Raw genomic sequence first — 14,409 nt, forward strand, 5'->3', positions numbered from 1 at the left:
TGAGGAATACAGGCAAAATAACCAAAGGCTGAAAGTCCTCCTGTGCCTTTCCTGTTATGTCTCGTAAAGATAGCCAAGCAATGTCACAGCCTTTTGGAAGGTCTGAGGTCATGTCACAAAGAGGGAGTGCAAAGGGAATGATGCTGTATAAGAAGGCTTGAGATGCTTGGGGCCTTGCTGCCACAAAAAACACTTCTATCTTCTTGTGCTCCTGCCCTAGACCTTCTGCATGTCTTTTGAGAAGGTCTTTCTCATCTTCTGCTGAGCCAGTTCAACACGTTAGAACAGCAGAAAACTAATCGCGCAAGAAAGTGAGTGATCCTCTGTGGAACTCGTTGAATGGGCTCAGCTCAGGGAACTAATAAAAGGAGGGTGTGGATAGGTACGAGGGAAAAACAACTGCTTCCCTGCTAGTTTCTAGCATGCTGAAGAAGTTTATTGAATAAACTTCCCTTCTTTACAGCCATTGTGTTTAGGAAATCTTCTTTCCTTAAGACAGCCTGGGCTTAAAAATCSTTGCTTGTCTTTACTGCTCCATAGACAAACCTCTTAACATTCTTTCAGTTTTCTCCTAAGCAGCCTTGATTCTGCTGAATGYAACCCAGACTCAGCTGGTGAATTTTAGTTTTCCACATAAACCATTAGCTTACACAAGAAGAAACAAAGATTGACTTTTCKGCTGTTGGTTCTATGTCACAGACCATGTAGCTGTGCACATCTATAAATATTCTTGAAAGGCCCCAACATGCTCCAGCTGAACCAGCTGCATTTTTGCCACTGATGCCAACAGCCCACATCTGGCAAAACTGAGAAGTCACTTTAAAGTGCAGTGCCCTGAAACGCTGCAGGCTGACACGCCTGGCTGCTCATGTTTATTGGGAGAAACAWCCAACGCAACTCCTAATGTAAACCTCAGCTACTGAATCCCTCCCATTTTCTAGGCAGCTGTCCAAGCTGTATTTAAAGTGAATTTCTTCTTGACCATTCGACACAGTGTCTCCAGATCCTCCTCAGCTGGTGACGTGATGTTTACAGTGGTTTCCTACTTCATTTTTAACCTCACAAACTTGTGAGGCACACATCTATTTAAATCAACAAATCCTGCCTGTAAATATGTTTCAGAAAAAGGCTTAAAAAACATGCACTTTGATATAGCCAAGTTGCAAAGCTTGTAGATTTTCTAAATTGGTGCTGCAAGTTGAATAATCTAGTTTCTTCCAAAGYATGGCCCAGAGATGCCTAGAGATCCATGAACAACTTCTGAGGCATTCAGAAAAAAACAGGGAAAAAAAACCCAGAAAACGATATTCACTGGAAACAGGTTAAAATTCACAGTACAGCTGCAGCACCTCATGTGCATAYGCAGAAACTGGAACTGCAGAAGGGGGATTTGCAAATCTGAAATGGCTGAAAGGKTTTTGTCTAATGAATAGTTTCTTTTCACCACTTCAAAGACCTAGAATACCCCAAAATATCATTCCTGTTGAGTAAGCACCATGTTCCACAGTTAAAAGCAGATGTTTTATMTGAAACTTGCACCTGTCTTCTCACTGGTATTGATACTAGACAAAAGCCAGAGTGCCAGATCCCTACCCATGGAAGCAACCTGGAGTTTTGAATATCTAATTTTCACAAGTCTTTTAATATTTATTAGTCTGTGAAAGTTACMATTCTTTACATAAGTAACAACACTAAGTTATTAAAGTAGATAATTTAAGACCTGGAAATGTCAAACAACTGCCCACCATCACCAAACTCCTAACTGAAGGAAGTAAGGAGAAGCCTGAATTTAGACAGCTGTCAAAGAGAAACATGAAAAGTGCTGGAGGGTGAAAAAGCACAGGTGCCTGCCAGACTGACACACAGGGAAACCCAGCTCCTTCAGCTGCAGAGCAGGAATAGACCAAACATCATCAGCATAACTTGTCTCCCTTGCAGCACATCACAACCCTGCCCTCAGGACGCTCGTTTGAAGGGAGGCAGAGGTTGACACCCCAGACTGTTTCATCTTTCCAAGTGGAATTGCCTCTGTGAGCTAATTGCTCAGCTTGTTTTGTAATGAGGAGAGCTGCCTAACTAAAACGTGTCAGACATAGCCATGCCTCTTACAGAGCCTGCCTAACTACCATCCAARGTGTTTTGCTATGTTTGCTGCCAGCTGGGCTGAACAAAAGCTTTTGACCTGTACCTCAATCCCAAACACCAGTGGGAAGAGGCAGCGACTTACAGTGATATATTAATCCTGAAAGATTTTCAAATAAAAAGTCTTTTGCCAGAGGTCTTTTAAAGGACTTTACTTTTTCTTCCAATGTGTTCTGTAGACCTTAGACTSAAACCTGGAGTTTTTACAGGCTGGTGCAATTCCTTTTGGTTCTCTCTCTGCCCTTGATTGATGTGCAGGGGATGCAAACTCATGGACCTCCTCACAGCCACTCACACTGTGGTCCTGTGAGCAAACCATACACCTTCCTGCTGACTTCTGCCAAAACCTGAACTCACTTTCTCTGGGCCATAATTCTTCTAAATTTTCTGCTTGTCAAATTAAYCTCCAAAATGTGCACATGATATAGCCCGTGCCTCTACCTCTTTTTTTCAGTAACTAGAGGCAGAATCTCCAAATCTCTCTTGGAGTTTCAAATGGATATGTTTAAATAATGTTTATTGACACTGAAACATATTTATGGATGTAATCCCTATCGTTGCAGCTGGATTAAAAATCATTTAAACTGATAAAGTGGAATTKTAACATATCTTGACATCACTGGAACGTAGAGTTGAGTGTTGAGCTTCTGCCCACAGTGAAGAGATGCAAAACCAAGATCTTGAAGGTTCTCAGTCAATGGACTTTGGCTGATCTCTGCATGGGAAGCTGAGAGAAATTCAGGTAAGGAGAGGGATGGTAGAGAATAATAAGAGATAAAGAAGTTTCAAAATAACGGCTGCATTTTTGAGAGAAAATGATTAGTGTCAATGAAAAATATGTTCATATTACCAATTTGACTTGGGACCATAGTAATTTCATCTCTAGCTGATTTCTGGTGATTTCAGCTTCTAAGCATTTTTCTTGTGCATGAGCTAACTTCTCTCAGAGTAAAGTGATCTGAAACATCAGCCCAAAAGTACTCCAGCTTTACACAAGGCTTGTAGGTCCAAACCAAAGTCTTGGACCTAAAATCAGGAAGGCTTTCTTCTGTACTCAGGAAAGTACTCCCTGAATGCACATCCCTCATGTTAGTGTTAATTTAAAGCTAAATTTTAACTGTTTGGTCAAAAGAGACAACTGCTGACATCTTAATTCCTAGTCACGTTTGCAGAAACACCCTTTATATCGACTCTTTATATGACAAGACCTTTTCCTCTTTTCTTCACTGCTCACCAGTTTTTTTTCCAATGATGCCTATATTTGTTTAGCTAGTGCAAAACATCAGCTACATCCTGAAAATAGAATGTGTAGGAGCAAAGCAAACTGAATGGATTGCATTATAGAATTAGAGTTACAAGAGTTACTGGGCTGTAACAGATATTACAGCTGTAAGAGATACTGTCTCATGTTTGAGGGAAACTTCAATCTTGAATTCACTAAAAGTCACAGTAAAACTTCATGTCCATCAGAAAATCCTCAATGGGCAGAGCATGGTCTGACTGTGAAGTATATAGGCAGTAATATATTATACAATAGTGGCAGTGGAGAGAGGTAAGAAGCTCCTTTTCAGAGTGAGATCCCTTCAGATGWAGGAGAAATAAACCAAAACACTGCTTGAAAGCTGCTCTGTTTCTGGATCTCAGTGCAAGAGGTGGGTGTTGTCTGGTAGTCTTTCCCCTGCAGTGCAAAGGAGCAAGCAGAGAAGAAGCAGGGAAAAGCAAAGAAAAAGCCAAGAAAATGTAAGCAAAGGGACAGTGGCAATAAGCCAGGAGGAGAAGAGAACCTGGTGTTCCAAGTGCTGTGTGGCAACTGGAGTTGTAGAAATTGCCTCTACCCTGGCTCTGTTTTCAGGAAAACAAGGCTGTGCACAAGTCCTTTGCATGGGGAGATTGCACACGAGACTCTGCACCAGGCTGAATGGAGGAAAGAGTTTCTTCTTCCATTAAGTCCTCCCTCAGCAGAAGTCATCCAAAAGAGTGCAGTAGCATTAAACATCAATTTTAAAGAGTAATGTGGAAAAAAAAAAAAAACCTCAAAAAAACCATACATAGGAATGCAATATAAGAAATGTATTTCCTGTGTTAGGCTGTGGGCTCTAGCTCAGGGCAAAACACTATTTCTATCTCTACCTGATGTTGGTGCCACTGTACTAGGGTCCACATAAATTAATGTGCTTGACCAGGAGCTGGAGAAGCTGAATTCCTTACTTTTCTGCCAGTTTTGCTTCAAAACCTTTCATGACTACCCCTCAGTTGCTGTTTTCCACCTACTTTGGCTCTAAATTGTTGATAAATTGCAGAGGAGTTAAGATTGCTGGATATTGTGCTACTTTAGAAAAGAATGGTAATTTTGTCCAAAGGAGAAGGAATGTTGACTCAACAGTGGATGATTACATACAAAAAAGAAGGGGAAATTTTAGGTTTGATAGCCTTGTATTTCATGAAAAATATCTGACACACAAACCACATTGGAAGCAAATTTAAAGTCTTGTTAAGTCAAACATATAAAGGAGCTCTTATATATTAAAATAATAAGACATCTCTCCTAATTCATCTCCTCCATTACTAGTGAATTTTTCTGGCAGATATATTTCACATCAATGCTATTTGCTGAGACTAAAAATGACATGTTTTGTATTTTTTTCTATTTCGTACAGTCATGTACACAGAGCCTGTTTGGCTCCATCATGTTGTGTTTCCTATCCAACACTGTTTGTGGACTGTGTGTTTCCAGAGCCTTAAATTTGGCCAGGAAACAGATTCTAAATAGATGTAATTAATAACTACARTGATAATAAAAAAATACTTGTGGCCAAAATACCTGGCCAAAAAGATACTGACCCCATCTAAAGGAATAAAAATATTGCTTGGCCAAGAATTCWAATTAGATTTTCCTGGGAACATTTACAACCCTCTGGGTTTTGTGGTCATCTTTTGGTTTGTTTTTAGAAATGTACATGGGTTCCCATTTTGTTGTTTCTACTTGTCCTTGTGTCACTAAACCAATATTTTGGKTTTTCTGTGGTGTATTGCGTCAATCTCAAGGAAACTTAGATCAATATAGCCACAAGAACAGAGAAAGTCAGGGATGGCAGAGGGCGCTGGGTGTTGYTCCCAATCATCCCACTGAAGCAAGCTACTGAAACAGACTGAAAAAATCAAGCCTTGCTCTCGCTCCCATGCTCTGTTGGCTGTAAGGCAGTAGGAGGCAAAGGGAGAAGCMAAGACTGCTCATTTGCCAAAGGCATGTGGCTGCAGAAATTAGAGCACAAGAGGAGTCTCCAATTATTTGTGTTGCAGTAGTGCCAGTCATGGACCCCATTGAGTCAGTCACCATACAAATGTGGAACAAAAGCAGCAATCCTAGAGCTTTGGTTACCCAGTAATTCACCCCGCTTTAAGGGATGGGGATTTGCATATTTATGGTTGGGAAATAACCATGTTTTAGTCCATTGGAGCCTCTCCTGTTACGAGTGCACAGGGGGKTGTGTAGATGGGAAGAAAAGTGTTACAGGCAGTGGCCATGTACTACATTCAGCCTTTTCCTCCGAGTGAGGCAACYGCACTTCATTTTAGGAATAATTATTGAGCCCTGGGTTTTTTCCCCATTTTTCTCAGCTTCAAATAATTTTTGTGACAAGCCATAGCAGCATCCTGTTTTCGTCACAAATGGAAGTTAAGTAAACCATGCTCTAATTTTCCCAGCCAGAGGGAGGATCTGTGACAGCAACTTCTTCCATATGCTCATTTTCTATTTTCAACTCTTATTTCATAAATAACAGGCTTTCAGAATTGCTCACTCCATACTGCCCAGCTTTACTAGTTGTGTGTCTACAGGAGAGGACTTACATCCAAAACTAGAAGCAGAGCATTTACAAAAGAGGGAGGAAGTTTAAAAAAATAAAAGAACATGAAATACCGCTGAAAAACACAGGCTTTACCACTGCAGAGACTTAAAAAACACAGCTCTGCACATCCAGATTTATCTGGTCATGGCACTGAAAAACATTTGTGTTATGCCACTCTATCCAGGGTTGCTTGGGCCATAGGTCTTCCTGAAAGCACACTTCAAGGAGCACCCAYCTACTCAGCAGGGTGCCAGGCTTGGCACTTGACACAGATGTGAGTTTCCTGTTGTTAGAGCAAGATTACAGGCCCTCAGCCAGTAGGAGACAACAGAGGAAAAAAGGTGGTCACCAGAGACAGAAATAACTTASGTTTTTTGGAGGATCTCTGCCCCCAAGTGATACCATGGTAGGCCACATACTTGGCCAGACCAGCATGGCCACTGCCCACTGGGACTCACTCCTGAGGAAGGCCAGGGCTTCTGCCAGCATGGTCAGTGCTCATGAGRGGGTGTTTAATAATAAAGAGCCAAATGCAGAGACAATTTTCTTCAGATTAGTTATTTGTTGCTGCCAGTTCTACAGYGCCCCTGATGCCCAGCCCTGGCTCTTCAGAGGTGGCCAGGATTGTGAGATTGCCTGGGAAACATGGTAGGAAGAACCAGGCATGGTCATAGCAACCTCAGAAGGATCACAATTTCTTCTAGAAAAAACATACCTTCTGCCATAGGAAGTAATTGAGAGAATTTTGAAGGAATTGAATGGAAGGCCATGTACAAAATATTCTAGCCTGATACACCTATGTAAGGACTTCTCATCAAATATTTGGTTAGGTATTGCTATATTTTCATTGTCTATCCATCTCTGTTTGGTAGACAATCAACTCACATTTGCCAGGAAAGGTTCATGCTAAGCTGCTGACTTGAATCTGTTCACAGAAGCAAACAGCAAGTGCCAGAGTCTCAAGTGGAGAGACAGACTGGAGAAATACAGTGGAGAGAGGCGAAAAAGCTTTTAGCAACACTTTGTCAGATAAGCTCAGGAAATCACATGGATACATGGATCTTTCAGCACAACGTGTTACAGTCTAGGTGGTGCATCAGAAGCAAAAAGAAAATCAGCCTTGCAGATCTCAGTACTGTAATAATTATTTTTAGATGTCTGGCACCCTGAGGTGCCTGTAGCTTTGCGCTGGATGTAGGGGTACCCGTTCACACAGCAGAGCTGTCCAGCCTTCTGATTTTTTTTTAAGAATTAATTACCTATTAAAACAGAAAGTCTTCAGTGGAGGTGTAGGCTCCCAAAGAGAAGATTGACACCTATCGATACCACTGCARGGCTGTTTGTTTCTCATTGCCTGTCCCCTGGAGAAACACTGATGGGTCCTTCAGTGTTCACAAAGGACACAGCCAAGTGCTGCAGTCCCAAGCAGTGCAGGAAGAACAAGGGACCCGCTGACATTTCTGTTCCACTTCGGGGATTCAGGATCTGAGGTGCCCAAGCCAATCATCAGTGCATGGCTCACAACCTGGGTTAGCTCTCCATCCCCTGAGCAAATGAATCATGCTCTCTCTTACGGATCCCTAAAAAACTTACTCACGGCAAATCTAACTGCTTCATCCCAGAGGTTTGAATTTCCCTGGACATGTATTTAGAAACGCAGAGAATGTGTTACTATTAGAAGTTCCTCCATCTTCAGGAACTCTCAGAACTCATTTAAACGAAAATAAAATGCAAGGATTAGCTAAAATTTGATTAAACATCTCCAGTGACAGTTAACAGACACCTTTGGTGCTTGATGCCTTTTGTGGGTCCCTGGATGTCTCCTGCACTACTGTTTACACAGCCTGGCCTCAAGCAGGTATAGTATGCTTACATTCACAAAGAGGTTTTGTGACAGTTTATTACTTGTGGAATAAACCCTTGTCTCAAACTAAGCGTTCTCTGTGCTAGGCAATGCACAGGGAATAGAGAGACAGCTCCTGCTCTGGCTCTCGCTTCCTCCCTTCTGCTTTGATTTAAGTGTGACCATTTATCATATGAAATCAGTCCTAGAAATGCCATGGATTTCCTTCCTCCATCTTGCTGCATACCTCAAATACATCTAGGAACCTCTCAAAACCTGAGCCKCCTCTTGAGTGTCAACAGCACATTTTCAAACACTTTGTCTAGACTTAAAATATGTTAAAGCAGCAAAGTCCAAATGGGGAACAGAGAACATATTTAGTTCATGACAAATTAACTTGAGTGAAGGCTAATCTTCAAGGCCAGCATGTTCTGCCTCCCTTAATCAGCCTGAAGGCAGGAATGGGGTTTTGCACAAGACATGGGATTTGCCAAAAGGCCAATCTGATCATCTGTGGGCTGGGACACCTTTTCACAATGTGTCTATTCTCACATGGTACGAAACAAGTCCAACCAACTCTCAGAGCCCCACATCAATGCCTACAGACAGCGAGGTTATACAAATACGAGTCTGATTCAGACACAGCACGTACAAAACAACGACCTCTCTCCAGTGCCTGAAAGGAAGAAAAAGATAAACATTTTCCTGACTACAAAAACGCTCTGACTACAAAACACCACCTGACAAGACTTCAGCCTTTTGTTACTATGCAAATATCCTGAATGCAAGGCTTCCCTCTGGTGGCAAATCCACGAACTTTTCATGAGGAGCTGCAGTTAAGCCATAGGAAAACAAACACCAAAAGCACATACAAGGTTGCTGTTGAAACGTGGCGAGTGCATTCACACATGAMAACACGATTATGCTTGAACTTTCTATATCACACTTAACGCTTGACCTGTTCCGAGATACTGCAGCTGAAGAGATGTGAGAGAATTTCACTCTAATTGCTAATTCAGGACTAAACTTTTGCTATCCATGTATGTTAACAGGTCAGGATATTCCATTAGGGCCTGGGTTTTGGAACAAGGTTATTTCCTATGATGAGAAGTTTGTCAGCCTTGGAGTCTGACACCTGTCTGCCCACCTATGGAAACAAGAGAAGGAAAGAAGGAGGACTTGAGATGACAGGACCCTATGTGAGATTAGGTGCTGGGTCAGKGAGTTCTCTTGACATTTATGCTGTTGACACAATTTTTTGGTTTGTGCAGCGAGCAGCAATAGGGATTTTAGAAAAGCCACAACAAACCAGTTCAAAACAAAAGGTTGTCAAAGATCCAGAAAACAAGACTGGTAAGCAAATGTACTGTAATTAATAGCAATAAAAATCAATGCATCTATAGCATCACATCCAGACTATGAAGGAATTTTGAAGGTGTTTCTAAGACCAGTAAAGAGCATATTAAGCCTAATTAATTTATAGAGCAAAAGACCATAGCAGAATACTTCATACAATCACAGGGGTGCTATATGAATGCAAAGAATGCAGAGTAACTGCTGGGAGGATGCCACAAACCCAAGATCAAGCCAGAATTGTGCCTAAGCCTTGTTGCACATATAACCCAGGATATTAGTCCCTATTTAGGGTATTTAGGAAGCACTGCTGCTATTACCATCATTCTCAGCARCTAACATAGTTTCACAGACCCTGAGGGAGAGCACAGACACAGCAGATCCAGACTTTTGAAAAGCCAAGACAGCTAGCCAGCTTCTTGCACCAGAGGTGCAGCATTTTTGATACCCTGCTAGTCAGCATGGATAAATCCTGAGCCACAACAGCTCCCAGTGCTGTCACAGTATCCCAAGCAGCAGCAATGCCTGCACTGCAATAGAAGAGCAGCTGCCCTGTCTCAGACCATGGCTGTCACACTTCCCCTGCACGAGTTCTGGCCATTGTCTGATGAACTCATTAACCACCAGAAATCAGAGCAGTCAAAACATAAACATTTCTATCAGTTCAACAAACTGAATTTAGTCTTCTCTCTGAGTGATCTAATGCTGCCAGGCTTGTTGAGATAAACGAGGCCCTGCGCTCTGCCTGCAGCCTTGTGCTGCATTTGCGTATTTTCCTTCTGCCTGGACACCTTAAGGTACCAGCAGGTTGTTAAGTGTTACACAGCATACCCTGCCCATCTTCAACAAAGGTGAAATTTGGGGGASATCAGATTGCCAAACATCTGTTACCCCAGGAAGTTCACAACTGCAACAACAGTCCTGAGGAAACTCAGCAGGCTGCATGCCTCCAGCAGTTGTAAAGGAAAACCAAACCATAGACTGAGTGACTGAAGACTCAATTTTCAGAATTCTCCTAAGTTCCTACAGTTCTTAGTCTAGGTACCAAAATTATTCATCTACATTCTCAAGGAATCCATTGCTGGAAAGGTAATCTGGTAATCTATTTTTGCTGAAGTCTGACTTCAAGTATATGGATGAGCAGTCCTATGTGGAGTGCCACAGCTTTCTTTTGAAGGCCTGAATTAAGTTTCTAGCAATASAAGTACTATCACTAAAAGACAGAAGACACTGTATCTTTGTGTCTTCATTGTGTGAAGCTGAAAAAGCGGTTCTCAGATGCTGCTGAGCCAAAACAATACCRTTATGGTCCACAACATTTCCTTGCYTGATACATCTTTGAGCAAGTYCCAMAGCAAACATCACATGGTGAATACACAAGACAAAAACACATCACATTTCTCAGGGCAGTGTGTGACAATCATAGAATCACAGTGATTTGGGTTGGAAGGTACCTTAAAGACCATCCCGTTCCAACCCTGCTTCCATGGGCAAGGACACATTCTACTAGGCCAGGTTGCTCAAAGCCTCACCCAACCTGGCCTTGAACACTTCCAGCTGGGTGCCCACAGCTCCTCTGGGCAACCTATTCAAGTGCCTCACCACTCTGAGAGCAAAGGATTTCTTCCTGTTATCTGATCTAAACCTACTTGATTGCASTCTGAAGCCATTACTATTTATGGATAAGCATCTCAATCCGCTAAATAGTCATTTTTTCTTTACTTAGAGAGTTAACATTAAACCAGTGAATGTTGTAACTCAATAGAAAAAGAACCCCACTAATAAGAATGATGGGTAAAGTTTGATGTCCATAAATAAGCAAAAATTCCAAACCAAAGGCAAGTGTGTACAAAATAATTTATTACAGCATAACATATGTTGGCAATATTTTACAGTGAATTTTCCATTCAACAATTTTTTAATCTAAACAGATGACACAAAGGAGAAKTTTAATTAGAACAGTTTATTTGTCTTAATAAAATCCCCTCTTCATGAASTGGTACTTGCCTTTGAGGGGCTAGTTAATATTACTGAAATTATTTACATTGCAGTGAAATAAAACCAACTGAGATTGGATGATTCCATTACCGTTTCCAGAAAACAGATTTTCTGTACAAGCCACAGTATAATTAYATTTTGATAGCAGTTCTTATAGAATGTAAAGCTGTCATGTGATATGTAGCCATTTTGTCTAGCAATGCTATGCTTTAAATAGGTATATTAGATTTAAACTTCCATTTTGATGTGTTGTATATTTAATAGTTAATGCACCAGAATACAAAGTAAGAAAAAAGTTCATTATGATTTGTAGTCAGCCTCTTTGTGCTCCCTTAAACAGTTTTAAAATGTAAAACATACTTCTCACACACAGTTTTGCCTTGCAGCACCTAGAGCAATAGTATTAAGCCAGGAGAAGTTCTGGAGTATTGGCCATAAGTTGACAACTAAGACTTTTAATGGAGGTAACACAGCACACCCACCAGGGAGTTTTTATGATGTAGAGAAAARCTGTATTACCCATTACTGTACCTTCTGCATTTGCCCAAAATTGGAGCAGCTTTTATCAACCTAAGTGTCAACAGGTGAACAGATGGGGAGAAACCAGAAGGAAGAAAGARGAAGGGGGAGATGGAACAAGGGACAGACAACAGTATTCAAATTCATTATGTCTTCTCTGGGAATTGCTTAAGGGTATTAAAACTTTAAAACRTTAAACTGACCATAAAATTAAGGAAACCATAGGTATGGAACACAAGGTAGATGGAATATTTTTTGAAAAGCCTTAGATACTTGCGTTTTTTTACACAAACCTAATCTTCATATCTGTCAACACTGGTTCCATATAAGACACACACCTGACAAAAACATGCAACCCCCCAATGCTTTCATTGTTGCTGTGCTTCAAAAGAAACCAAACYGACCAAAGATCAAAAAAGAAATCCAACCAAAACAACCCAGAAAAAAACCCCTAAAGAACAGTAAAGACAAAGAGGGCAATTCAAGAAGCACTTCAGTCTTAATCTGCTAAAAACTCTCAAATGATAATTTATTAACAAGATATGTTCACATATATCTGTGTATGTAACAACACTTAAGTGAAAGCAGTCCTTAATACCCATATTATTGTGAGGGAGGGCTGATGAGTTTTTAAAAGACTTAAACCTGTACAAGTATAAACATGAAAAATGCTGATTAAAGATGTTTACATAAATATTGGCAGTTTTCATTGGGAGGAAAAAAACCCTAATAGCATACTCCATTTAACTATCCAAATATTTATTTTAGATACCTGTTAAAGATATTAAAATACAACCTGGAAAAGTAACCCTGATCTGTATCCAGCCAGCATGTAATGAGTCAAGAGTTTCATACACGTGTGCATGTAGGTATACACACACACAGGGGTTTGCACACACTACTTCAGATTTCATTGGAGAGCAAATCATGGTTAATGGCCGTGTGATTCACAGATGCAATGCTGCTGTTGTCCTCATTTGTGGCAGGCATGAAGGCAGACGTAAAAGGAAACAGTTTATGACATGCTGCTTGATATTCTTCACATTGAGCGTGGCAGCTTCCAAAACTGCCATCAAGCAATGCCTCAAAAACCTTTGTTAATGTCTAAAGAAACAAAAGGAACAGTTAATAAATGCAATTCACRATTTTTTRATTACTAAAGGCACATATTGTTAARCAATACTAGTCTGAGCAAACAGRTTTCTCTGTTGGTATTCACAGATCTTTTAATTATAGGAAAAATTTGAAACCTTGTTCTTCCAAATATTAATTTATCATGATATATATGAAGCATGCACATTATCCTGCATTAAATTATACACTATTTAAGATCCCACACATTTGGGGGCTTTATATGCTGTGTCTTTTACCTTCACATTTTTGTCTCTCATGTTTTTATCCAATCTAGTTGCAACAGCAATTGCTTTTTCTTGTCTTGATTTGTCCAGGAAATACATCATCTTTGCACCTTATCACAAGACAAAACCCACAATGTTTAGTTTTTCTAAATGCCATACTGCATATATGGACACACAGAACCTGAAAACTTACACACAAGTGTGAACTAGACTTCGCACAAGTTTTAGTAAACCGTATCTTCCTCCCTTATTTGTAACAGAAAACTAATGAAACTAAAGCCATTTTGMAATTTATTAGAAGCATAAGGATTGTGTAATACAGAAGACCTGTTTCTGCCAAAGTGACATACCTCATTTGACTGACAGGTCTTCAGTAAAGAAAAAATATCATGGAGTACATTGATGACAAACCCTTCAAGTCAGCAGGCTAAATGGAACCCATCCAACAAATGYAGAAGCGAGTAATTCTCAAGAGACACTGAATTCTTTTCAGAAATACTGGTGATAACTGATCAATAGTAACTAAACAACTTTGGAACACAGCCCAGTAGAAGTTCAGGCCAGTCCATATGGCACAATGCAGCGAGCCATGGCTGCTAACCTGGAGATAAGGACACAGTTTGGGTACAAGGAACGTGCAGTACAAGTCTGGTGCTTCACCTGGACTAGACCACATCCGCGGAAAGGAAAACACTGCACCATATAACTGTACAGCTTCTTGGACCACAAACAGTTGACCCAAAACTGGTCTGGGCATCTCTGCAAAATTCTGCACCCCCTTTCACAGATGCTTTAATTTAAAACCTCATCTTAATGAACATGTTGGAATTAATTGYACTTTCCTTTGCCCAAATACAAAGTCCACCCCACTATGTAATCTCCTGTAAACAGTAAAAAGCTTAATCATTTTACTGGAGAAGTTAAAACCCCACATTTTGGATGTTGTCTGTCTTTTATTTTTGCTCATTTTCCCAACTAAATAAAGTTTTCTAGTTCTTMCTTCTTTTTGTAGGTTTTAGAAAATAAATTTCTAAACTCAATGTAGGGTCCTTATTGCCCAAACCACTTATATTAACCTAGTTACTTTTGCTTAAAGTTAGGGAGGCGATGGTAGAGAAATTGGAAAGATGTCAGAAGTCTGCTTATAGTTTTTTACTAGTAATTTTAAGCTGAGATAACACTCATTTGTGGTCTCACGGTTTAGGTCTTGCAGACCTTCACATTTGCAAACTTCAATTAAAGACAACTGYTCAAGAAACAGTTTTGTACAGTAGGTAAGTCAACTGACTCAAACCTGTTCCAGCATAAACAGAAGACTAACACACAGCTGAAGTCCTAAAGCTACCAA

The 14,409-nt window shown here is 40.5% G+C and overlaps 1 protein-coding gene across 3 annotated transcripts in view; it reads right to left on the bottom strand.

Moving 5' to 3' along the window:
• Positions 1 to 11,046: 11,046 nt before the first annotated feature.
• The window catches only part of NAA16 (N-alpha-acetyltransferase 16, NatA auxiliary subunit), a 64,838-nt gene continuing 61,475 nt past the window's right edge, over positions 11,047 to 14,409 (bottom strand). For 2 of the 3 annotated variants that reach the window (XM_057366323.1, XM_057366324.1), the window contains 2 exons: positions 13,074 to 13,171; positions 11,047 to 12,807 (listed from right to left, as the gene is read on the bottom strand). In XM_057366323.1, coding sequence (XP_057222306.1) covers positions 12,607 to 12,807; positions 13,074 to 13,171 — 299 coding nt within the window. In that variant the 3' untranslated portion in view covers positions 11,047 to 12,606. The remainder of the gene's footprint in view (positions 12,808 to 13,073; positions 13,172 to 14,409) is intronic. The other variant, XM_057366325.1, reaches the window with a different exon arrangement.

Source organism: Malurus melanocephalus, unplaced genomic scaffold, assembly GCF_030028575.1.
Source record: "Malurus melanocephalus ecotype Western Australia unplaced genomic scaffold, MMel_1.1 scaffold_63, whole genome shotgun sequence".
NCBI lineage: Eukaryota > Metazoa > Chordata > Aves > Passeriformes > Maluridae > Malurus > Malurus melanocephalus.